We start from the raw sequence: 27,516 nt of genomic DNA, 5'->3' as shown, positions 1-27,516 counted from the left end.
TAGCGTCTAATTTTGTCCCCCCAGTAACGTCTCCTGTGACCTCTTCTCGGCTTGCTCTCGTTGGCACTGCCGACTCCTACCTCTTTAAAAAAAAAATTCCTGATATCAACCTAAAACTGTCAGCAGCATAAAAGAGTGAAGAAAGCCACTTTACTTCCCAGGGTGCTTTCACCCAGCCTTATACATAAATAGCCTTTTATTGGGATGTCAAGCAAGTAACTGAGGAGATTCATGCCAGAAACAGGGGAGGGTAGATCCTGGAGCTCAAATCCCAGCTCTGCTACTTTCTAGCTGGGTGATGTTGGGCAAGTTACTCAACTTCTCTGTGCACCAATTTCTTCATTTGTGAAATAGGACTAAAAATACTACCTACCTCATAATGTTGTTGTGAAAATTAAATAAGTATAAATGCTTTAGGACCATGCCGACCCTGGAAAAGTTAGCACTGAGTGGCAGCTTGTATTATTACTTCCGTGATGCATTTTCAGGTGTCCTAGGAAGTAAGGAGGTTTTGCTGTGAGCAAGTAAATGTTCAGGATTTGTTTGCAGGCTGTGACTTCCCCTTTCCTTCTTAACAGGCTGGTGCCTCTCCACAAGGAGGGTAAGCCTCATTTTCCACAGGATGCCCTCCCGGGCAGCTATAGCCCGTGCTAGCCACCATTTCTAACCCCTCACACACTCTCCACATGTGTCGTATGATTAGTACATTTGGATGTGCTATCTTAGCTCCTGATTGTAGTGTCCAGTTTAGCTCTTTGTTGTCCCCACAGAGTCATGAAAAGACACCACGAGGCTGGATAGTTCTGTCCAGTTCTATCCAGGGCATCTGTTCACTGGATGTTCCCAGGTGTCAAGTACCTGAACAAGCAAGGCCACCCTTGTCCCATGGGTGGCTTTTCAAGTCACTTCTCTGACTTTCTTGTTTCTACAAGTAGTTTAAAACTATCAAAAGTAAGCATGAGACATTATTGGTGGAAATGTAAAGTGAGGTAGCTGCCTTGGAGAACAGCCTGGCAGTTGCTCCAGAGATTAAACTAGAGGTGCCACTTGACCCAGCAATTCCACCCACAGGTATTCACCCAAGAGGCATGAAAGCAAGTCCACACAAAGACTCATACACACATGTTCCGCGTGGCATTATTCGTAATAGCCAAAAAGTGGACATTACCCAAAAAGTGATAAATTGGTTCATTTATCACTGGAGAGATCCAAAGTGGTAAAGCCATATAGGGGACTATTATTTGGCAGTAAAGAAAAAGAAAGAAGGAAACACTAATGCATGCTACAACATGAGTGAATCTTAAAAACATTATGCTAAGTGAAAGAAGTCAGCCACAAAAGGCCACATATTGTATGATTCCATTTATATGAAATGCCCAGAATAGGCACATCACAGTGACAGAAAGTAGATTAGAGGTTGCCAGGGGAAAATGGGAGTTACTGCTAATGGGTAGGGAGTTTCTTTGGGGAACGATGAAAATGCTCTGGAATTAGTAGAGGCAGTTGTACAACCTTGTGAATATACTAAAAGCTACTGAATTGTGTACTTAGAAAAAAAAAAACTTACTAAGTATGAGAAACTACTTAAATCTACTGCAGAGTTCAAAGTCATTTCCAAGATTACTTTTTCAAGAGAAGCTGTCACCTAAAATAGAAAAAAGAGTGACTTAATCCATAAGAAAAACGTGAAAATGCAAATCACCAACAATGGCTTTTTCACCCCAAGTCTTTGAATATAAGTCATGCACATTCAATTCTTAAGTATACTCGGCAGGACTGTTTGCTGCCCTCTACATTGTGATTCTGTAATGTACTACATTCCTGGCTGGGCCATCAAAGTAATACTGAATGCAGCTCCTATAACAGAAATAGAAGTGTCTCTTCAGGCCATGCTCACCACCCCCACCCCCAGGCTCTGTAAAGTAATCATTCATAGCTGCCTCTTTGTGGTCCCCTTACAGAGTGACTCAACTTATTTCTATATATGTTGGGGACTTTTTGACTTTAAAGGGATTGACTGCACTTTCATCTCAGGTGTGCAACCAGAGCATTTCAGGACACCCTCCAACCCCCTGAAAAATAACCATCTCAGTTCATCAGTGTTTAATCAGACAGATCTTCTGATTTAAATAAATGATAGAGTTGAAACCTCTCCCATCAGTCCTTATTTGGGAGAGGGATTTGACGTGCCCATGTGCCACCTAAAGTGAGCCTTAACAAGAATGAAAGATCCAAGAAAAGAAATCAGAGTTGACTTTAAAACATGTGATCTCATCACACCCATTAGGATGGCTTTGATTAAAAAACAAACAAATAAAACCCAGCAAGTGACAAGTGTTGGCAAGGATGTGGATAAACTGAAATCCTTGTGCCTTGCTGCTGGGAATAAAATGGTGCAGCTACTGTGCAAACCAGTTCGGTGGTTCCTTTAAAAGTTAAGCACAGAATTACCCTGTGATCCAGCAATTCCACGCCTACGTGTGAACTCAAAGAATTGAAAGCAGAGACTCAAACAGATACTTGTACACCGATGTTCGATGTTCGATGTTTGTAGCAGCATTCCTCACAATAATAGCCAAAGGGTGGAAACAACCCAGGTATCTGTCAGCTGATGAATGATTATGTATCCATGGTATACACATACAATGGAGTATTTTTCAACCTTAAAAAGGAATGAAATTCTGACACATGCTACAACATGGATGAACCTTGAAAGCATTACGCTAAGTGAAATAAGCCAGTCAAACAAGGACACATATTGTGTGATTCCACTTTTATGAGGTGTAGAATAGACAAATTCATAGACAAGAAGTAGATGAGAGGTTACTGGAGGGCTGAGGGGAGAATGGGAATTGCCATCTAGTGGATATAGAGTTCCTTTTTGAGATGATGAAAAAATTCAAAATTGGATGGTGGTGATGGTTGCACAACCATTATGGATGTACTTAATGCCACTGAAGTGCACATTTAAAAACCACGGAAATGGTAAACTTTGTTAAGTATGTGTCACCACAACTTAAAAATGGGAAGAAAAAAAAAAGTCCTGTGAAGAACAACATTCCGGTTCGTCGTTTTGTCTCTATGGTTTTTTATTTCTCCCACTCTTTGAAAACATGGTAAATTGTATTTTGTCGTGGTGTTGCCTCCCTTAAGAGGACACACACAGAGACAGAAGGATTACCACCTGTTGATACAGCAAGGGCAGGACCACCATTTGGCCTTAAAAGTACCACTTGACAGAATATCTCTCCGGGTCATTAGAGTAAGTCTGAGATGCCTCAGAAAGGTAGATTTTAAAATGGTAGCAATTCCTGGAAAGGTACCCTGTTTACCCGATTTTGCCTGTCTTTATTAACTGTCTCAGGAGAGCAGGAGCTGACAACCCCATACTTTTCTCCATCAGTCATCTGCTTCTTCTTACCAAGGAAGAAACTGCTGCTATTGCTCAAGAGAATGCTGCCTTCCCTGCAAGCAGCTACGTACCCTGTGGCTGCCTACGGTCCACAGGTACCACTACAGGCATGCGAAACCTGGGGCCTCTATTCCAAAGTAGGGGTGAGAAAAGATGCTGGGATTTTCCAAACTTAGATCCACAGATATAACTTGGTCAGAACCCCCTCTCCTCGTTGCTAGTTAGCAGAGCCCCGGAACCTCTTGCCGGGCCAGCTAGCACTTAAGCAAGCAAAGGGGTTCAGTGACCTTCCAATATTACTGAGATCTTGTTGTTCTAGGCATGAAGTGGCTTGAATAATTCTTTCAAAACAATAAGAATTTCCATTGTTCAAATGTACATGAAGCAGCAAATGCCTCTCTTCGCATTCAGTTTGCCCTTCTGTTCTCAGAAGATCTCATAGACACTAAAAGTAATTGCTGTCATTTCTGCAAGTATATTTCTGGTTTTAACCAAAACTAGAGCCTCCCTGATGCTGTCGGTCATTTTCCTAAAGGACTGGTAGAGGCAATAGGCTTTCCAAACAGGGGCTTTGCTAATTCTTGAAAGACCATGCAACCCCCATAAAAATAGACTTCTCTCCTAGAAACACCTCTGGTTACGGGGCCAAGGTTAAGGAGATGAGCGGGGGGTGGGGGTGGGCAGTGTGACAAGGAGACAGTGCAGGATACATTTCCCGGGAAAGTTCTGTCTCAGTTTTCTCCCTTTTCGGTCTCGTGATTGGCTGTGGGTTTCTGTTCTGTAGTAAACGCAAGAGCCTTGATTGCTTTCTAAAGGTCAGACCTGTCACCAAACCTCTCCATTTACTTGAGTTGCGGACAGTTTCACGTTTCTCAACAAATGGTCCGGTAGCTCTGATGTAAGCCTCAAGTTCCTTCAGCTCGTAGCCTTGTGTCTTCAAGGTGGAACTCGGGAGACCCTCCTCTTTGGCGGAGACCAGATCGACCTTGTTCATAGCTCTGCCTCCAGTCTCTGCAGGGTCTGGCACACACTGAATGCTTATTGAATGCATAAACCTGAATGGACAGGACTCTCGAAGATCAAGAGTGTCCCCAAAACCAATGTCTAGAGAAATCCCATGTTCTGCCCCAGGGGCCGACTACCCTTGTGGTTTTGAGCTGAGCGCTGGCAGGTCCTGTCCTTGCCCTCTTTGTGGTTCTCCATGGTGCTCACCGATGGCTAATGTGTTCAGCTTCTCATTTATCCCTCCAAGGAGGTGACATCTCTTGTTTAGCCGATGCTTATAAAGCAGCTTATACACTGCAGGTTATCATTTTGGCTTTTCAAGTTGTGCATCAGATGAGTTCTCAGAGCTAGAATACCACCCCCAAGGATGAGTCAGTGTTGGAAGAAGTAGATTAAATATGGCTTCTTACTTTTCTTACGCCATACCCTCCTGTGCTCAGTCAAGTAGATTATGCTCCTAGACAGCCGAATGGACTAGAAACAATCTGCACGGTTTTGCACAGCCACAGGTGTAGAGTTCAGCTCGTACCAGCATGAAGCACATCCTGAGCCCCTCCCTTGGCACTGAGTCGCTCTGTTTCTATTCAGTTCAGCCCAAAACTTAGGATGGGTTAAGCACCAGTGTACAATGCTGTTTATATTAGTTTGTCACAAAAGGGGGATTTTTGAATTAAATATCGATAACCCAGCTCCTTCTTAAATCTTTTTATCAGCTTTTTCATTCCTGCACCCTGGCTTAATGACACAGGTATTACGTAAACAAGGGACCTCAGAGGGCTGCTTATAAAGATCCAGGAGAAAAGATAAATATGTGGTGATGCACTGATATCCTGAAATATGAGCTGCAGGTTTGTATTTTCTTTGTGAGATCGGATATTGGTTTTCGTGCTTTATTGACCTGCCGGGGAGAGATCTGACGAAACACCGAAGCCGAAACAGCGAAGAACTTTACACCCTTTTTTTTTTTTAAAATCTCCCTGTCTACACGGAGAAATCTCAGTGCTGAATCACAGAGCCGGACAGACTGAAGGGTTAGCCAGTAACACCTTTGCAGGACAAATCAGGTCCAGCCCTTGGAGGTAAAAATACACACTATACCTTCCCAAAGGAAAAAAAGAATTGGAACTGGGCTTGCTGTAGAGTGGCTCTCAGACGAAACCCCAGGCTGAGGAGCAAACGGAGGGGCTGGGCTGTGAACTGTGGCGATCCTGTTCAATAAGAAGCTGGTGTCCTCGGTGACCCGCGTTCAGGTTGGCGGGATCAGAATGCGTTCATATTCAGTTAATCACTCTTTCTCTTCTGTCAGGATCTTTGTAACATTGTCACAGTGAGCACTGCGTTGCTTGGGAACATTAGCAACAGGAATCCTCCAGAATGCTAATGTCGAAGACATTTAGGGCACAGCGAGCCAGCCTTCTCCCCTGGCCTGGCGGGAATCGGGCGCCTCGTGCAACGTTGCCTCTGGGGAAGTCATTTTCTCCTTCTGTCCCCTCGGCCCGACACCGTCAAATAAGCTTTTCAAATAAGCTTCCCAACCAAAGATCCGTCACATATAAAAGTCTCTGTCCTAAAAACAAACGAACAAAACAACTTTTTCATAATCATAAAAATAGAATCACTCTTAGATAGCTGCCTTGAGGTGGGAGGCAGGGGAGCCACACTCATGGAGAAATGACATGATCCCAGGTTTTTTTAAAAACTGTGATAAAATATATTTCACAGAAGGTCTGCCATTTCAACCATTTTTTTAAGTGTACAGTTCAGTGGCACTGAGTGCATTCACACAGCCATTACCACCATCCATCCCCAGAACTTTTTCATCACCCCAAACTGAAACTCTGTCCCTATGAAACGTTAGCTTCCCATCCCCACCCCCAGCAGCCACCAGTCTCTTTCTGTCTATGTGAATTTGGCTCCTCTCTGGACGTCATAAAAGTGGAAGTTCCCGAGCTTTTTACAATATTTTGGGAAGTGTTTGATCTGACTACCATCTAATAAAATTTTTACAGAAGGAAATGATAGTCTTGGGCAGATGGCTGAGCCTTCCCTGACTTTTGCATTGTACGGGTGTAGGGCAGATGCCTTGTTCTCTTGGCTTTTATAGAACTGTAGCAAAACAGAAACGAATGAAACAGATCTTTGAGTCCCAGTCAGATGTGTTGCCAAACAGAAGGAGCAATAGCCACAGCGGTTGTGTGTGGTTTTACATTTTACGAAGCATATTAATTTGCAAGTTTTTTCACACTTGATTCTCACCATGTCCTGTGGGGTATTTTATTAGTCCCCTTTTAATGATAAGAAACTGTGACTCAGATAAGCAAATTGTCATGGGCTACAAAACTCATCAAAGGCAGAATCAGGACTTCGGCTGCAGGTTTTCAATTTTACAAACTCAGTGCTCTCCACCGTAGCACACTGTGAACAGTTATCACCTCCTTGGAGGTCCAGGTAATGCCAGTCCTCAGAAAGGGAGAGCTGCTCCAGAGGTACCCCTAATAACCTGTGCTCTACCTCGCTAGCTTGGAAACACATGGAAACCCTTGGCCTGACCAGCCAGCCTCCGAAGTCTTGTTGTGGACTGATGGCCGGACTCTCCCTCCCCGCTGCTCTAGTTGAGTGCTTAGACCAGCACAGTCCAATGGAAATGCCTGAGCCACAAATGGAATTCCACATTTTCTAGTACCCGCATTTAGAAAAAAAGTGAAAAGAAACAGGTGAAGTTAATTTTTAAGACTGTATTTCAGTTAACCCCGTACCTCCAAAACACTATCATTTCAAAATGCAGTCAGTATAAAAATTATTAATAAGCTATTTTACTTTTGTTGTTGTTGCTACTAGATCTTCAAAATCCAGTGTGCATTTTACACCTAACAAGCAATCAAGCCAGATGCTAACATTTCATCTGAGGTACCAGATGTGAATTTAGATTTCATAAAAATTTCTGGTTTAAACGGTAGATTTCATGTACCCAAGGTGTTTCAGGCATATGTAAAGGTTTTCTCATAGCTGAATTGAGGATCAGTTTTAAAATTTCAGTTCATTAAAGTGAAAGGAAATTTAAAAGTCAGCCCCTCTGTTGCACAGGCCACATTTCAGATGCTCCTTTGCGCATTTGGCGAGTGGCCACCATACTGGACAGCACTTGTCTAGGTGAACAGCTAAGCCTGGCCCAGACTGGGCTCAGTAGTGATGGATTAGACAGGGTTCGGTTCAGCAACCTTTTTCTGTAAAAGGCTAGATGGTAAATATTTTCAGCTTTGCAAATCACACAGTATCTGTCGAAACTACCCAACTCTGCTGTTGTATCATAAGAGCAACCACAGAATGAATGAGCATGTCTGTGTTCCTGTAAAACTTTATTTAAAAAGACAGACACCAGGCCACATAGTTTGCTGACTGCTGGACCAGAGCATTTGTCCCAGTGCCTCAGCTATGCTGTGAGACTTTAGAAAACCGTTGGCTTTAGTCTCTAGTTTTCTGAGATGAGGATGTTAAAATTTGGCCTCATTGTATCCCCTTCCCTGCGTGTAATTACAATTTTGGCACCGTTTGGCATGAAGACTGCTGTGCATTTGAGTCTTGGGTGATGTTTTATCTTTCAGACTCTCTCTTCAGGGGGCTCCTTGTGTGTCACGAAGCAATTGCTTCATTGTGCTTTGAGGTCCATGTATTAAGAGTGGAGAAGGCTGGAAGAAAGAGCAAAAAAAAAAAATGATGTGAATAACATGGGACACTCCCAAGAATGCCAGCTTGTATCACCCTCTGCTATTCCCTCTCCCCACAGAGCCAGAGTGAGACAGGCAGGAATCACACATTTCACAGATGGAAACGTACATGAGATCACGTTAAATCAGTGGGACGGGTATTTCTCCATGGTCATTAGGTTGAGTGACATCCATCTATTTTGATGGTAAAGGAAAGTAGATGTAAATTCTGATTCCTGACTTGAGGTCTCGAGTCATGCCAGATAATAACTCCATCCAGATTGGGTAATGTTTATTGCAAAACAGTGGTTCCCACCTTTCACACCATGACGTTTGGAAACTACTGGAGGACAAGAAAGGGGACAGGGAAGGAGGACACAGGGATTGATAGGAAGGAAGATGACCCCTCCTTGGTTCTTTAGGGTGGGGGAGTATGGGAAGCTGGCCTCGCAGCTATCTCTGAAGCTCAGCCGCTGGGGAGAGGGGTAGTCAAGTGAAAATCAGTGATAGCTTGGGTCCAGTACTTCTTCCCCAGCAAGGATGATGTTTAGGTGTTGTTGGTGGTCAGTTAATCCCTACCATACTCAGGAGTTTTGTCTTGGGGTCACCTTTTCTAAAATCAAGGCTTGGTTTGAGGTTGAACCGTGTTAAGTGCCTTGGTCATGCCTGGTCACAGAGTTTGCAAAAGTACAAAGTGATGAAACCGCTTGACTTCTCCAGGCACGTTACACAACTCTGCCCTCCCTCAAGCTTTGCAGCTCTGTCAAACATGCAGCGCTGCGTGCAAGTGGGGAAGATTTGAATCCCCATGATGTTTGACTATGGAGATAATTATTTGGGGTAGCTGTTCTAATGATGGCTCACACGGAGGCTCAGCCCTGCAGCGCAGAGCTGTCTCTAATCGTGATTGCCTGTAATGATGATTACCCAAACTCTGGAATTACAACAATAGATTTTACAAAGTTAGAGCATAATTGCTCCACCATTCCATATGTGAGCACAGTTTCAACAACTTTGATCTCTCAAATGATATCAGACTTCTGTTATTCATCTTCCGAAATAGCCAAGTTCAAAGGCAGTGGCTCTGAGCCATCCCTCTTTTTCCATCATAGTGAGATCTTGATCTGTTAAAGCAATGCACCTGTTAGAGAAGTGAGGGCTGAAGTTGAGTGGAGAAGAAAGAGCACAGACCTGTGGTGTTCCAATCCCAGCTCTGCCACCTCGAAGCCACGTGGCAGGAGAAGCCGCCAGCCTCTCTGAGACTCAGCTTCCTGATCTGTAAATGCCTGCCTGGCTGAATGATTGTGAGTATTAGACATGAATAGGAAGCATCTAATTGGTGCCTCACATGAAAAGACAATTCATTAATGAAGCTGTACTCTATCAATCACCACCACCACCATCATGAATTCTGTTATCAATTCTCTGGCTTCAAAGTCTTCAGAATCCTTTGGAGTCTGTGGATTTTGCAGCTTTCATTTGACATACAAGTTTGTTGGGAGTTGGGAATCTGTGATGTGGAATTTTCACTAAATTAGGGATGGAGCTTTGCAAGAAATGAGTATTAAAGAGGAAAGAAGAAACAGCCTCCTAGAGATAGAACATTTTGGTCTGGGCACCTTTGGAACTGAGCAAGTACTAATGAATGCCTTCAGCACTCTGCCCCAGTGGTTCTCAGCTTTTATTGTGTGTTCAAGTAAGACCCCCAACTTCCCTCTCCCCCAGAGTCTGAATGTCAAAGGGCTGGGGTGGCCTAGGAGTCAGCATTTTAAGGAGTATCTCTCTAGTGACTTTGAGACAGGACTTAAGGACAGTCTGCCCTGCCCTGTCCCCCCTGAGAAAGTTCTGGATGCTTGTGTTTGAGTCAGTTTGTGGTTTGAGACCTCTGCTTCTGGATGGCCCAGTTCAGATGGCCACAACCAGCAGAGCAGGCCTGATCTGCTTGGGAGACAAAAGTGACAGCTGCACAGCCCTTGACCATCGCAGTGTCTGGGAGCTTGAGTGTCGCAACACCCCAGCAATGTCACCCACGTTACTGCATCCAGCGCCTGTCGGTCGCCCACAGGCTGACGCTTAGTGAGCTAAGGCTGGTGTCTGCCCTGTGATGGTTCATTCAGGAGCCGCTAGAATGATCAATGAGGCCGGGCAGCCAGGCCCTCCTCTGGCCGCCAGTGAATCAGCCGCCGGCCTCCTCGGCCCTTTCTCCTCCACAGGAAGCACTTGAGCTGGGTACAGCCAGGCTGACTCGCGTCTGGCTAATGGCTTTTCTGTGTCATGCGTCGTCCTGGGTCCCATACATTTTCCTGCGTGAGAGGGTTAGAGCTACTGAAGATCGTCTAGGAATAGACTTCTGCCAACCACCCCCACCCCAAATAAAACCCTTGGCGGGATTTTGTTTTAGGTGTATCTGCTTCAGAAGTGGGGTCAACATTTTTTTTTTTTAAATTGAGGTTGTTGACTGAAGAAAAGCACACAACTTAAAACTTGCGAGTTAAGTTGTATTTGGGGAGCTTACTGAGGGCTAGAGCTGCAAGGAGCTGCTCAGAAAAGGTAAAGGAGGAGCCAGGATATACAGGAGTTTTTGCTGGGGGACAAAAAAAAAAAAAAGAATGTAGCTGAACATCAAAAGATTACTGCTAATCACAGAAACAGACTTCTCAAGTTAATGATTTTAGTGCTTTTTTATGTATAGGAAGATTCAAGAGTCTGAGCTTGGTGAAATTATCCCTTAGATATGCATCTTAATTATCTAGGGTCAGTATCCAGAGCACAGAATATTTCCTGTTTTTCTCTATTGCGAATTCCCCTCAGGATGCGCCTTCTGAGTTGGGGGCTGGGGTTTGGTTCCAGGGGCTGATGGCTTGATGGCAGAGAACATTCGTTGTTTACGGGAATGGTAGGCCACATTCCCTTTCCACAAGGTGGAAATCACAGAACACAAAATTAACCATTTAAAAGTCAGTTCAGTGGCAGCTAGTGCATTCATAGTATTGTGAGACCACCACCTGTATCCGGACCCAGAACCCTTCATCACTCCAAAAGGAAGCTCCGTGTGCATTATATTAGTTTGCTGGGGATGCCGTAGCAAAGCACCACAGAATGGGTGGCTTAACCAACCAGAATTTTAAGATCTCACAGTTGTGGGTGGTGGAAGTCAAAGATAAGTGTCAGCAGGGCTGGTTCCATCTGAAGGCTGGGAGGAAAGGATCTGTTCCAGATCAATCCTTGGCTTGTAGACAGCCATCTTCCTGTATCGCTTGACCTCATCTTCCTATGATTGTCTCTAGGTCCATCCTGCCCCTTTGTATAGAGAAAACAGTCCTACTAGCTTAGCGCCCACCTTAATGACCTCATCTTAATTTGATTACCATGGTAAGGACCTTATCACCAAATAAGGTCACCCACTAAGGTACTGGGACTTCAACATGTGAATTTTAGGAAACACAATTGAACCCATAATACCCACTGAGCATGATCATTATCAGTACTTCCTTCCTTTTTGTGGCAGAGTAGTATTCCACTGTAAGTAAATACTTACTTTTTGGGACACCAAGTACAAAGAAACTGCCAGTGGAATGTCTACCCCCAGGGCAGCTGGGCACCCTGTTATAGGCTTGTGTGCATAAGGAGGAGTATTGATCTTAGAGGTATATCTCACAGATCTCCAATTTGTGAACTTTTTCTCACTATCTTCCTGAAAGAGTGTTAAGTCAGTCTTGATGAGCTAGGAAGGGAAGGACCTACTAACGGGAAGCCAAGGCACGCTTCTGAGCCCAAAATTTGTTTAAAAATAAATTGTACATTTGATTTTCCTCTCTCCTCTTTCTGCCCTAACCCTCAGCACTGGCACTCCCTCCAAGCACACACACACACACATTCACGTTAAAAACATTTTGAATGAAGACCGTTCTGGGGAGGGGGCATGGCACAGACAGGGAAGCACTGCTCTTCGAGAAGAGCCAGCCAGCGACTGTTCCCATTGTCATGGTTACTGGGCTTGGTCCCTCCGGCTGGCCTCACACCAGAGCCTTTGCCATTCTCTTCACACTCCCGTCCCTGCACCTGCTTCAGAGTGAAAGAGGGACCTTTGGACGTGTGTGTCCTCTCAGCTTCAGAACTGACTGCACTGTTGATTTGTACATTTCACCTGCCCCTTAATTTAAAATAGATGAGAGCCCTACATCCCTGCTGGCCTGGGCCTTTGGGAGTAGCCCAGAGCCATCATTGTCTTACTGTGAACGCAGGCCCCTTCCCTCCATCCCACGGGCCTTGATGATGATGACACTGTGTGTTGTTCCACGCCAGTTCTGTGGGGAGGACCAGCGCAGGGCTTCAGCCCTGCCTCCTGACTCTGAGCAGACTTCCTTGGTGCAAAAGTCATTTTACTCCTCCCACCCTCCTCTCTCTATGTTTTTTTTCCCTCCATCAAATTAGTTTTGTCACTTTGGAAGTTCACTGGGTAAAGAGATGCCTGCTGGCCCCATGGTTTTCAGAGAGGCAGGAGGGAGAGAGGAACAGCTCAAAAATGAAGACAGGACAGACAGTGTTCATATTACATATTATTGCATATCATCATTTTCACGTAAGCACATGTGGCTTCTGAGACCTCAGGCTGGATTGTCCCACATTTACTGGAATTGGACAAAAAAGACTTACAGATACTGTTGATTTTCCTCCTTGTGGGCCATACTTTAGAACACAGTTTCCACTCATGGTGGAGCTGGGGAATCTGGAGTTTTTAAAAGCCTCCAGGTGATTCTAATGTCCAGCCACCTTTGAGAACCATCGTTCTAGGGACAGAGGCCTCCAGGAGAGTTGAACACTTTGAGAGAGGTGATGGGAGAGACAGGTGACATCTAATCCTCTTGTGCCCAGCAATGCAGTTAATTAGGCAGAAAGAAGGGACAGAAATAACACACCTTAGCCTTTTTGCCAAGCAAAATAGGACTTTAGCTCCGTTTAACCCTGCAGAGCCAGAGTGGAAAGAGAGACTCCAGCGTTCCCACCTCCCTGCTGCTACCCATGGGTTGATTGGCTGCCAAACCTCAAAGACCGCCAGCCACCCCAGTCAGCATTCGCCAAGGTGATGCAAAATGTTCACAGGAACAGGCTGTTTCTGCATTCTACTCACAACTAGTTCTCTTCCTCCTTCTGGGGGAAAAGTAAAACATCGGCCCATGTGTCTGCTTTCTTTTCTCAGCAGAAAGTGCTGATGATATGAGTTGCACGCAGCGCCATGGTGGAAGGGGGCTGTTTTCAAAGTGGGCGGTGGGGCTGACCCTTCTATCTCTGTGTGTCTTGCAGTACAAAATCGGACAGCTGTACATGATCAGCAAGCACAGCCATGAACAGAGCGACCGAGGAGAAGGGGTGGAGGTTGTCCAGAACGAGCCCTTCGAGGACCCTCACCATGGCAACGGGCAGTTCACGGAGAAGCGCGTGTATCTCAACAGGTAAGTCCTAGCAGCTGGCCGCCACCTCCGGGCACCCTCCCCACGTAAGACCACTAGTGAGAGAGTCCGTGATTGTCAGGGATGAAAAGGTGACTTGGAAAGTCTTTACATCCACCCTCCAAAACTGCCAGTCTGGTTGCTTCCAAAAGCAGAATCCCCTGCATTCTGCAAAATGGTCCTCAACTGCATTTTCGTCAGGCGGAGCTTTCGTCTTACTTCTCCCAACCCTTCCATGACATGTTAAGATGAAATCTGATCTTAAGTTGAGTAAAGGACTTTGTTGTTTCCCTTGGTTCCGTGTTGGCAGTAGGAAAGAGGTGGCTTTGCCTGTAAATTGTAGAGAAGCAAGTGCTGAAAATGGCCGCATGCCATTGGGGTCTTAACCCAGTAAGACTTCCACTTCCTGCCAAGTGACCACTCAGGTGTCCGCAAAGGGAATTGACAAAACAGCAGTCACCTGTGACCAAAGTGGTATGCAGTACGCAGGTGGTTTCTGTTTCTCAAGAGGACCCATCCTTCCCCAGGTCGAGGTTGTCATCTCTCCTTTGGAAGGGTGAGGATTCGAGGATAACAAACCAGCACTAATCGGCACTAATGCCACTTCTGCTTTGAATACATTCTGTAATCTCTTGCTATTTTCCTATCGCTGATGGTATAACTGACTGTAGGGGCCTCTCTGATCTTCTCCCCATCGTACAGCCCCCTCCAGGCCACCTCCTTCCTTTTGCTTCTTTTCTGGGTCAGAATATTACTTGAAAGTAGCTGTCTGCGTCTGTGAACCCGAGTATGACCACTCTGGTCTTTGCTATTGTCTCCATGAATACTCTTTACCACCATCTCTGGCCTCTCCTCTTGGCCCATTTGTGGTTATCCGGGAAGCGCTTCCAACATAATAGCTGGACCGTGCCCCCAGTGTATGCATTGACACTTGTGAATATTGCTCCATTCTCAGTGCCTTGAACACGGCGAGATGTATCTGAAAGGAGCCATATTTGGATTCCTCCGTTCTTGCATGACCTCCACCCTCCGACAGGCTGAAGGGAGGGTTTGTGTTCTGTCCATACACTAGAGTGTGTGGAAGTCTTTCAGGCCAATATCCTGACACTAAATGCCTTGGGCTGATTAAACCAACACGTTTTAATCTGCCCAGGAATGCAGTCCCAGGAAATTCCTGAGTCACGATGAATGCAAATGAGATTGATCCTGTTCATCTATTAGTAGCTGTGAATTCCCAGGATTTGGAACCAGTTCAGCCTGCAGCCAGCTGTTGATCTGCAGGAGTAACTGAGCTCTGGATCTAGCCTGAGGATGGTTTCCTTACAGAGAGTTTTCTCAACATGCTGCTTTGGCATTTGTAGTGCGAAGGGTGTAAATCAAATATTGAGTAACGATCACCTCTGTTGAGCAAAGAGAATTGAGGGAGATGCAAGAAAATAGATTCAAACCTCCAGAAAATTTCATTTCTCGGCAGATGATTGCGTTTTCCCAAGTGACTGTCTGGGGAATGTTCCCTATGTACCAAATTGAAGAAATTAGAAAACTTTAAAACTTTTCCTGAAACAGAACAAGAAGTGTCCGGCTGTCTCTGTCATGTCTTTTTTCTCCAGCAAAATATATGATATTTATCTTAAAGGAGAACAATAAACATTAGTAAGAGGGAAATTTGTTATAAACAGAATATCTGGACCTCCAGGAATAATAACTAAAATGATTAATATAGACCCTCCCCCAACCTGGCATGACAAACACAAGATGAAATATAACAATATAAAGCTGAGTTCAAAACAAAGAAAGGGGAATCCTCAGGTACTAGAGATAAAGAGGAGGCTCTAACCGGAGTAGGAAGCAGATGAGCTAACAACACTGAGGAAGCTGGGAGGTGTCAGAACTGGGTGTGAGCCCTGACATCTAGGGGTGGGGGGTGTCATGCCCATAAGGGGACAGGAAATGTGGCATCGGCACATGTAAATGAGGAGTTGGGACTGAGAATCGAGCAAAAAAAAAGTCATTTTTGACAGTCAAGGAGTAAGTTACTACTCAGAGACGCACATTGGAAGAACTACTGAAGAGTGTACTTAACGTAGAAGGAAACTGAAGCCAAGGAGAAAGAGGGGTCCCATCTAGAAGAAATAATAAACAAAGAAGTTGGTAAACATCTGGGCAAATTCGAATGAGCATAGAATGTTTCCAAAATATGAATAATGAGTATTCAGAGCTATATTCATGGAATTTAAATAACAGATGACAATAACAGAAGATGAGAGGATAGTAAGTATAGAAAAGAAAAAAGAAGTGCTCTAAGTTACTCATATTATTTGGAAAAAGGAAAGAGATGTTTATTCATTTAAAAGAAATTTGTTTTGGTGGGGAGGTAATTAGGTTTATTTATTCTTTTTTTTTTAGTGGAGGTACTAGGGATTGAGCCCAGGACCTCATGCATGCTAGGCATGCACTCTATCACTAAGCTATACCCTGCCCCCTCATTTTAAAAAATTTTAAGGAAAATGTGCATATTCAAAATGTAAAGATAACCTCTAAAGGAAGAGGAAAACAATATGTAACTTCCAAGAGAAAACTTGACCAATCCAATAGAAGGCAGAGGAAGAACAAAGGGAAGTCTCCAAAAAGCATGGTAAATAGAAAGCATTCATTTGTTTGTCAGATAAATCAAAACGTATCAGTGGTCACAATAAAGGTATGTGTATTAAATCCTAAACCTGAACCTCGCTCAACAAATATATCAGAACACTGACAAAATCACAAGTGACCTGAAGTTATAATGGGAGATTTTAACCCATTTACTAAACTAGCAGGTCAAAGTAGACAAATAATTTAGCAAACATAGGGAAAATGTAAAATGACAGAATACCAAGCTTGATCAGTGGGCGTCAATAGACCTGGGAACCAACATGCCTTTCAAACATACATGAAAGTATATAAAAGCTGACTACAAAGGAGGCCAGAAATCAATCTCAACAAATACTAATAGCATATGGATCCTGTTGGCTGATTACAAAGCATGACAATAAGAAATTGATAAGAACAACAAACTCCCTCATCATTTAAAAATGTAAAAATTTCTAAATACGTCTAAGTGTTCATGGGTTGAAAGTGTCAGATACGTTCCCAGCCACCTTTGTAGCTAGGGATGGCATGTGACCCAGTTCCAGCCAATGAGACATGAGATTTTCCTCTCTGAGAAAATGGAAAGATGTTCAAGAGAGGCATGATCTGCTTCTAAGAAGGGGGAGGAAATGCATGACAACTGCTGGGAAAGCAACTAATAGTGCCTACCACATGAATCTTGACAACCAAACTGAACAATAACTGCGCAAAAAGGGAACTTACAGACCAATCTCAGTTAAGACCTTCGGGATGAAAATCATATATGAAACTTTAGCAAATCAAATACCTGAGTATAATGACCAACAACAACAACAACAAAAGCAATAATAATTCATGACTGATCAGATTTACCCTGACTGTTAACATCAATAGGAGAGTTTGACAAGATTGCTGGGTATAAAATTCATAACACAAAAATCAGTAGCACTATTACACAGCAGGAACAGCAAGTGGAAAAATCACTTTTATAAGAGAAAAAGAAACTTAAAGCTGCCCAGTAAAAAATATACAAGATACACAAAGTCTTTTTGGAGAGAAATATATTTCATTGGAGGATGTTTTAAAAATCCTAGACAAATGGGAATATTCATGGATGGGGAATTTTTACATAAAAGTAAACTACTTGGTAGTCACAAACTAGAGTTGACCCACCTCAGGTAAACCCATGTCCTGCATGTGCAGGGCATGGAACTACCACGTTGGTGAGGCTGCTTTGTAATTTGTTACATGAGTGTTCAAATTGTCCTGGTATTGGAGGGAACCTCTTAATGTTTCTTGTATTCTGATCAAAGTAGGGGTCTAGGCCAACTGATTGCAGCATTTGTAAGTCCATCTGTCCATCTGATGAGTGGTGTCAGGGAGGAAGAGCTTTTCCTCAACCCCATGTAGTATTGGTAATTGGGGGCCTGTGCATTAAACTGAAACTGACAGATTAACAGGAGAAAAGACAAGTTTTTATTCATGTATATAGGTGAGAGCATCCAGAAAATTGTGACTCAAATGGATGGTTGCTATTTGGGGCTTATATACCATTTTAATAGGGGAGGGAGAGAAAAGGCACTTATGGGAAAACAAATGTCTTTTATGAAAAATAAGTGAGGCCTTAGGAGAATGGATGGGAGATAAGATAATTTTATGACAATGTCTGTTTAGGTGATTTCTTATCCTAGTGCTTACTTCTTATTTCTGGTGATAGGAGTCAGTTTTCTCTGATTCTGGAACTCCTGGAAAGGAGATTTATGACAATTAAGTTATTTTGGGAGGTTCTGTTTTTGTGCAGATAAGAGGAGTTCAGAAAAAGTGTCTTCCTGCAATTGTTGATTCTCAAGTCTTCAGCTCAAACTATAAACAAAACAAAAAGACAACCTACAGAATGGGAGAAAATATTTGGCAAATGATACAACTGACAAGGGCTTAATTTCCAGAATACACAAACAACTGATACAACTCAATAACAAAAAACAAACAACCCAATCCAAAAATGGGCAGAAGACCTAAAGAAACAATTCTCCAATGAAGACATACAAATGGCCAATATAGGCACATGAAAAAATGTTCAAGTGCTAATTATCAGAGAAATGCAAATCAAAACTACAAGGAGGTATCACCTCACACCAGTCAGAATGGCCATCATTCAAAAGTCCACAAACAATAAAGACTGGAGAGGCTGTGGAGTAAAGGGGACCCTCCTATGCTGTTGGTGGGAATGTAGTTTGGTGCAGCCATTATGGAAAACAGTGTGGCGATTCCTTAAAAAACTAAAAATATACTTACCATATGATCCAACAATCCCACTCCTGGGTATTATCTGGAGGAAGCTAATTCAAAAAGATACATGCACCCCAATGTTCATAGCAGCACTATTTACAATATCCATGACGTGGAAACAACCTAAATGTCCATCAGCAGATGACTGGATAAAGAAGCTGTGGGTGGGTGTGTGTGTGTGTGTGTGTACAAATACTACTCAGCCATAAAAAAGAATAAAATAATGCCATTGGCAGCAACATGGGTGGAGATTGTCATACTAAGTGAAGCCAGAAAGAGAAAGCAAAATACCATAAGATGTCACTTACACATGGAATCTAAAAAAAAAATGACACAAATGAACTTACTTACAAAATAGAGACAGACTCAGACATAGAAAACAAACTTATAGTTACCAGGGAGGGCAACAAGGGGTAGAGGATAAATTGAGAGTTCAGGATTTGCAGATACTAACTACTATATATAAAATAGATAAACAACAAGGACCTACTGTATAGCACAGGGAACTATATTCAGTATCTTGTAATAACCTATAATGAAAAAGATTATGAAAAGGAATATATATATACATGTATAACTGAAACATTATGCTGTACACCAGAAACTAACACAACATTGTAAACTGATTATACTTCAATAAAAAAATTTTTTTTAAGTCTTCAGCTCAAAATATCCTTATTGCACTGTGATGGACCTCTTCCCTGATGATAGGGGAGTGGGTCCTATGAGTTGGACTGGCAGTAGCTAAGATATTCCAGTGCCCACTTAATAACTTACCTGGAGATATGTCAGTGTCCTATGGATCGAATTCACGAGCTGGCAAAATAAGTGGATTCTCTTCCTTACATCAGTCTGCGTGGGAAGACAAATCATACTCAGAAACAGCTTTATTGATTTATTACCCAAAGCAACTTTTAGAGGCACTGGAAATACTCAGGCATTTCTTGGAAAGATGTTAGCAGCCCACAGAATTATCTGGAGGCCTGAGAATGGACAGCTATCTGGGCAGCTCCAAGGGGCCAAGAGCAGCAATGATGACACCATCTTTAAGTCGAACCAGATCTTGTCATTCTGCCGTCACCATGGCTGCTGTGGGCAGGTTGGCCTGAATTGTCCTCTATTTTCTTTCTATCACTTGTTCCAAAATCCCAAACATAAGCATCCATTGAGTTCCCAGCCCAAACCAGGCTACCAGTGGGTGGGGAGAGGAACTTCCAGACTTTTCCAAAGTGGCTGCACCGTTTTGCACTCCCTCCAGCAATGTATGAGGATTCCAATTACTCTACGTGATCACGGGCACTTGTTAACGTCTGTCTTTTTTATTACAGCCGTCCTAGTGAGTGTGAAGTGGTATCTTGCTTGGGTTTTGATTGGCATTTGCCTAATGACTAATGATATTGAGCATTTTTTTCATGTGCTCATTGGCCATTTGCATGTCTTCTTTGCAGACATGTCCATTGAAATCCTTTGGCCATTTTTAAATTGAGTATAATGTCTTTTTCAAATGCCATTTATCCTTTTAGTTCTTGCCTCTTACCTCCCAGGATTGCGGTGTTGCTCCATTCTCTGGCCCTTCCTGCAGCGTCTGATAGATACGCTCTTGGGTGCAGTGCATTTGGGTGGCTGCCCAATGCCCTTAGAACATTACATTAGCAATAATACATCAGTGCATCTGGTGGTTGTCCTTGAGCCTTTGATCCAGTTCAGTTAACCAAATAAGTGGTATTTCTTGGCTTGTCTTCAAAAATCCTGGTTTCAACTGGCATCCAGGGAAAGGAGGCAAGATACTAATCAAACTCTGAAATAGTGATTCTAAATAAAACCTGTCCTCCAGAATCGTATGAGGGTAGGGCTCTCCTTTTGTCCCCTTTCATTTTTACTTCGTCTACAGCATCTCTCCAATCCCTTCCCACTAAAGCCCACGAGGGGAGAGAATCGGGGGTGGGGGCAGAGGGGCACTGGAGAAAAGACGGAACCTATTTTTAGGCTTGTTTATCAGTCATGAAGTGTCGTGTTCTTCCCCCACTACCGCTGCTGGATTAATTAGGCTGTGCTGGCAGCTGCCAGTCAGGGAGGGTTGCCAGCTTCTAATGGTGATTCCGCCTAATGCCTGAATCAATGTGCGTGGTGAGAACGTTTCTCCCACTCCCTGGCTCTTGCCTTCCAAGGCCACCTCTCCTGGCCTCTAACTGCTCTGGGTAGGAGAAGGTACAGCTCCCCTAAGCCATGAATCCTGTTTAACTGGACAAGCAAAGCTGCCAGCTGGTTACTTTACCTGCCAGCTCATTGGCAGAGCCTCGTTGCTGTGGCTTGGGTCTTTCTTTCACATGTCCTCTTCCGGTGCTCCCAGATCTTCCCCAAAGTAAGAGCTCAGTGCCCAGAGCTTGCCAGGCAGTGGGAAAGCCCACTGCCCTGGTGACAGGTCATAGAGGAAATGCTGGAGCCAGAGATTCTGACCTAAGTGCTTATTTTCGTGCTATTTTGAAAGAATCTTCATGGTCGTTATTGACTTCTAAATATCCAGAGATGATCTTCCTTCATTCCGAAAATATTTATTGAGCACCTGCTGAGTGCCAGGCATCGTTCTAGGCGCTGGCTGGCTGTGCCACAGTGAACAGGACAAAGGCCCCTGCCCTGGTGGGACCTGCAGTCTAGTTATGAGTGACAGACAGTACACAATAGCCATATATAAGGACATGGTATATTTTAGAATATTTAGTCATATATTCTATATAAATATATATTCAATATGTGTATATTGAATATAATATTAAATCAATTATTTAGTAGTATTTTTAATATATACTGGTAAAAATAGAGCAGGTGAGGGCCTTCTTCCCGACATACCTTTCAGTCCATGCTATTCTACTTGGTCCCCAACTCAATCCTTAAGAACATGCCAGGGGTTCGCATGCTGCCAGGCCCCCTGGCTTCTGCCTCCTTAACTACTCCCACAAGAAAAAATCATAGAAACAGAACATGAGGCCTGGCTGGAATCTGAGAGAGCGTCCAGTCAAGCAGTTTCCACCTTGATTCTGCCTCGCTCCTGACTGACGGTGCTGACACACGTGGCTGGCTCCCCTGGGTTCTCCCCAGCATACCTGCCACATCACCCTAACACTGCCCACGCGGAGCCTTCTATGAACCGGCACGAGGCAGGCCTCTTTCCCCGGAATCTCAGCATAAACTGCCCTTTTATAGGAAGAGCAGTGTCCAAGTTCAAGGAACTCCCTGTGGGCGATGTCTTTCACAGGTGATGGCTGTAGTCCGGAAGCTCTGATCATCTCTTTGCTGCAATACAAAGAATTACATTAAGATCAGAACGAAAAGACCAGCCAGAACAGCCATTAAGAAGAGTAAATAAATAAATCCCAGCAGCGGAGAAGAAATTTAAGAAACCTCAGAAATCACTGTACACAAACAGGATAGGAACAACTGATTATTATCAAATAATTGCCAAATGCCAGATTTGGGCACAAAGAAGAAACGAAAGTTCAGAATATCCCTCTTGGACCAGTAGGAAATGAAGGTACGAAGGTAGCATAGTCCTTTTAAGAATCATTTGAATGAGCTGCAGTTCTTTGAGCCTAACCTTAACACAGACTGGCTGGTTTCAGGTGTGCAGTACAGGAGAAATAACAATATTATTTTGTGAACTGGGAAGGGCTTTCTACTGAGAATGTTTAAGTCCAAAAGTGTCTAGTTAAGACCATCATAATTCTGACCCCTGTGGAGAAAATGAAATTAGACTCCATTTAGACCAAATTTGGCCTGATGCCATTCAAGACCTCCTGGAGCCAAAAAATATTCCCAAATGAGCATGAACTGCAACGTGAGATTAGATATCCTGGAGAATTTGGTGATAATCTGGATTATAAAGCGTCAGAGGGAGGGATGGTTTAGATTTCAGTTCCAGAAACTCTTTATGAAGTTGATAAACGTTCTTAACCTGAGGCCAGTTTCGTTTATGCCTGCCGGTGGGGCCTTCTTGTGATCCCTGTGATTTAGGGAAACCTGGGGAATGTCGGAGAGGGTTGCGGTGATTACATCCACCTATGTCCAGGGCCAGGATTCTCAGCCTCGGTGCCGTTAAGATCTGCGTCCAGATAATTCTCTCTGAGATGGGAGGGGTATGGGAGGAGCCTGTCCTGAGCTTTGTAGGATGTTGAGTAACAGCCTGGCCTCTTACCACTAGATGCCAGCAGCATCTCCCCCCACCTCCCGCCCCCAGTCAGGACAGCCGAAAATGTCTCCAGGCTTTGCCAAATGTCCCCTGGGGGGAAGAAGTTCCATACCCCTTTTCCATTGAAATGAGAACCACTGCTATAGGGTGACCAACTGTTCCATTTTGCCTAGGACCCAGGAATTTTGTACCCTGGGGAGATGGGCTACTGGGGAGTCTGGTCCTGGCCAGTGGACCAGGAAGACATGCTTCAAATTGTGCCACGTCTCCAGAAGAGATTCTTGTTTGATGCCTGGTAGTGAGTTTGAGTGACAGGCTTCTCCTTGGAATTGTAGGCTGTGTGACAGTCTACATCGTGGGAGTGACAGCAGCAGTGGGGACTAATTTAATTCCATTTTCCTTTGCTGCCCTGATAAACCATTTCTGCAGGGAAAATTTTTTACAGTTTACTTTCTCAGACAAAAACGATTTGAATAATGATGTGCTCTGGGGAAGTCGGGGGCTAAGAGAAGGTCTGTAGTGGGCTTAAAAATATTTAAATAGCATATCATGGAACTCGTTCCAACGCCTCCTGCACCTGGTGTGGTAAATGGCTTATACCAGAAAGGCCTCCTTCCTGGACTATTTAGAAGAGGCACGTAAAATCGTATCAGCCATCTTGGCTAAATGTACGTTTTAGGGCATCTCATTGGAAAAGGTGATTGATCATAGTGCTGTGTATCCTGCATATGTTGGTGGATGAAACAGCTAAAATAGAGATGCTAGAGGCTGGCATCCTGACCATTTACATATAGGACAAGTCTCAACATGAATGGAAATTTGCCAGTGTTTGTCATCTTCCTTCCAGAAAAATGATTGCTGCTCAGGTATGGTTCTACTGGGAGGCTTTTTAAATGATGGAGGAAAGAATGAGTTAGGAAGGGAGGGGGACTCGGGCACCAATGTGCTATGTGTGAGGAGCTAGGGAATCCGGGGAGGGGTGGGGTGTACATGGAACATCTCCCCCCAAGAGGAAAGTGGAGAAAGGGCTCTAATGCTTATGGGGAGACAGAAGTACTTTGTCTAAGCTAAACAACGCCTCACTTACTTTGGGGAGATTCTCCAATCCCGTTTCAGTTCATTAAAAGCATAGGGAAGCCTGTGAGTAGAATCCACATCTTCCTGTATTACCGACTGGCTTACCGCCCTGGGGCGTGGGCACAAATGGGAGGGAACCCGGGGGACGTGGTGCTCGTGACCACTTCCCGCAAGCCAGCCTGATGCGATTTTCCCACTCGATGGCGACCCCAGTTGCCCTCCAACTTCAGGGACTGACAGAATAAATCCTAGGCGAAAGCTATAAAAACCCCCGTCAGGAAGCAGCCCCTTCCTTCTGAGCAGTGTGAGGGGAAGGTAAATGAGCAGTTACTGCAGAGAGGATTTTATAGGAGTGAGACAGTCTGCATTAGAGCAGCAAGAAGAATTGTTATGTGAATTCTAAAACCGCTCCGCCCGCCCCTCACAGCCCACCTGAGAGCAGTGGCCTTCCTCTGACACTCACGGCCCCCCAGGCGGGGCTCTGAGTTTTCCCACTTGTTTCAGCCCTGCTAAACGGCCCAGAGCTTTCACTGGGTTAGGTCTGGCCAGCCTTTGAAAATACATATTTGTCTTTTAAAAAGCAGGGCCTGGAGACTGTCAGAAATAAGAGAAACAATTTGAGAAGACATACAAGGTAACACAGTATTTTAACAGCTCTGGATGTCATTTTAAATTCCATGTCCAAGAGGGGTTGAGGATTTGGGGTTCTTTTAGCTTGACATCCCCCTCTCTCCTGGCTCTAACAGCTTGGAATTCACAACTGCTTCTCGATGCTCTTTATTGCCAACATGCAGCCCCCAGGAGCTGGGAGTCTGCGTCACCTCTCTGGGTCTGATGTACTGCTAGACATCAGTGACCTAGACACTTGACTGTAGGCACCAGAATAGGAAACAAACAAAATGATAGTGTCTAGAAAGACAGAAAACCCCAGGATAGAGTGTAGGGGGGAAGTAAAATCATGCAGACATATTTAAGGGATATATAATGCTCTGTATTGAAATACACTATTGAAGGGATTCTCTGGGCCTGCATTATGCTGTAGTTTGCCTCAGAAGGAAGCAGAGCAAAAGCAAAACTGGATCAGTCCTTGGTTCAGCAAAGGTCTTGGGACCTGCACCCTTGGGTTTTCCTGGTTTTGAGGATGTTTTCTGCAAATGGCTGCCTGGATCCCCGCTTCAGAAGAACGGCTCTGTCACTGCATTAATTCCCTGGGGCTGCAGCGACAAAGTGTTGTGAACTGGATGGCTTAAGACAACACACATTTATCCTCTCACAGGATAAAGGCCAGAAGTCTGAAATCAAGTTGGTTCCTCCTGGGGGAAAAATCTGTTCTGTGCCTCTCGCCTACCTTCGAGTGTCCATGGCAACCCTACATGTTCCTTGGCTCTAATCTCTGCCTCCATCTTCACATGGCCATCTCCTCTCTATATGAATTTGTGTCTCCAGTCCCTCTCTCCTTTCTCTTATAAGAATACCAGTCACTGGTGTTGGGGCCCACCATTAGGGTGATTGCATCTTGAGATCCTTAATTATATCTGCACAAACTTTAGTTTCAAATAAGTTTTCATTCACAGGTACTGGGGATAACATGTGGATATGTCTTTAGGGAAGACACAAGTCAACTGACTACAGTCATCAAGGGGCTAGATTTTATTCCTCTTCATGTCTCTGAAGTTGCTGCTCTCTGTTGCTTTAGTCTATTTTCAAAACATCACTCAGATGGATTGTTAAACTGGTGCCTGATTCTGACGTTTGCCTCTGTCCCACCATATTTGGCCTCGAACATCCCCTCATCACCACTTCCACCATATCACTCCTAGGAGACAAAGGCCAGGCTGGCCAAACCCTCTAGACATGGCACCTCCCAAGCACTGAATTCTCATGTCCTTGTAAATCAAATCAAAAGAGGACAGGCCTATAGTTCTATGAGGTCCCCTAAACCAGGCTAGAACCTTCTGCCTTCACACATTTGAAGAGCACACAAATATGAGCTGAGGACGATTTAACTACGGTGAAGAACAGGAAGATGGGGAAGGGGTAGCTGCGGAGACAAGAGCAGAGACAGAACTTCCCTGATTTTCTAGCGGTCAATTTCTCCAGAAAGATAGGGTAGCGAAGTGAGGCCATGTGGCCAGACTCTAATTACCTTTTTTTCTTTCTTTCTTTCTTTCCTCTTAGCAAACTGCCTAGTTGGGCTAGAGCTGTTGTCCCCAAAATATTTTACGTTACAGAGAAGGCATGGAACTATTATCCCTACACAATTACAGGTAAGTCCTTTGGACACCCAGGATGTCACATGTGTACATGCAAGGACATAGCAGGATTCAGACTGGATTATCCAGGCAGGGACTTGGGGGAGCCCTGTAATATCTCCCTGACCCTTTGCCTTCATACTTCTTAGGTCGGCACTCTTCCTAGCAGGAGGTGGTGGGGGGGAAGCTAAACCATTCATTCCATCTTCCTTCTTAAACTGATCGTAGTAAATAGCACATGGAAGAAGGAAAGGAGGCTCTATTCAGTGACATTTCTGTAAGTTCCATTATCTTTATTTCTCCGTTTTCTCAGTAATCCCCAAATGATTCTGAAGTCTAGTTTGTTTATAAACAGGTTGGTTTTTTTGTTTTGACTTGTTTGCTTTAGAACCTACCCCGCTTCACCCCAGCAAAATAAAGCTTGACTATAATTTACTATAAAAGGTTCTGTTGGGTCTCTCTCTTCCAAACTACTTCCTTTGCAGTTGGATAATATGAAATTCTTTGTCACTGTCCTTCTCACTTGCAGTGGAGTGATAGCAGCACTCTGTGCTGACACTGAACTAGAAACCATGGGCAAAAATTTAGAAGGTTTGTTTCCTGCCCTCGAACGCACGAAAATTCAAGATCCTGAGGGGAGGGTATAGCTCAGTGGTAGAGCGCATGCTTAGCATGCCCAAGGTCCTGGGTTCAACCCCTAGAACCTCCTCCAAATATAAATAAACAAATAAACATAATTATCTCCCCCTCATTTAACAAACAAAAAAAGAAAATTCAAGATCCCACTTGAATATCATATCAAGCTCATCTTATTGGTTATAAAAGCTGCGTTTCCAGTTAGAAGACTTCCTTTGCGGTTAATGAAATGCTCTACTGGAATTATTAGTCTTTAATTCTGCTTCTCTAATGCCGCACTTTTTGGTTTTTAATTAGCCACAAACCTATAGGCTAATTGAATCTTGTTTTACACCCCTTATCTGCCCAACCACAGAGCTATCACATGAAAGAGTTTCAAGAGCAAACGTGGAGACATTTAGTGTTTCTGAAAGTTTAATTCTTGGAAGGTTTCTTTACCACATTTTTAATAATTATAATTCAGCAATATTTCTTAGTTCTGTGGTTTTATATTGCATATAAGTGTGGTCTAAATCATCATTTTCTCTCTCTTTTTTCTTTCCCCTCTTGTCCAAATGAACATCTGGGACCAGAATACACAGTAAGTTTCATTTAATCATTTTTAAATATTCAGCCTAAGATCAGTGGAGTAATTGGAACTTCCCTTGTACTTCTCATCTTATCAATGTAATTTTAAAAATAGAGGAATAGTTCAGAATCAGAAATACTTAAATGTAGGCTATTACATGGTTATATATAATGCAATAATTTGAATGTTCTCATTTGTTCAAGAATATGACTGTTAATTTAAAATGCCTTGATAGTCACTTTACATAATTAACTTTTGCTTGTATTTTTAAATAGCTTGACTGCTCTACTCGTGATAGTTCACTGTAATAGAAGATCAGTGTCTAGAAATGTG

At 43.7% G+C, this 27,516-nt stretch overlaps 1 protein-coding gene across 1 annotated transcript in view; it reads left to right on the top strand.

Moving 5' to 3' along the window:
• The window catches only part of PITPNC1 (phosphatidylinositol transfer protein cytoplasmic 1), a 224,977-nt gene that overhangs the window by 101,252 nt on the left and 96,209 nt on the right, over positions 1–27,516 (top strand). Inside the window, exons 5-7 of the mRNA XM_072939439.1 lie at positions 13,426–13,574; positions 25,906–25,994; positions 27,188–27,195. Of these exons, the coding sequence (XP_072795540.1) occupies positions 13,426–13,574; positions 25,906–25,994; positions 27,188–27,195 (246 nt within the window). The remainder of the gene's footprint in view (positions 1–13,425; positions 13,575–25,905; positions 25,995–27,187; positions 27,196–27,516) is intronic.

The sequence above is a fragment of the Vicugna pacos genome, chromosome 16 (assembly GCF_048564905.1).
Source record: "Vicugna pacos chromosome 16, VicPac4, whole genome shotgun sequence".
Lineage (NCBI taxonomy): Eukaryota > Metazoa > Chordata > Mammalia > Artiodactyla > Camelidae > Vicugna > Vicugna pacos.
This window is presented reverse-complemented; position numbering and strand designations above follow the sequence as displayed.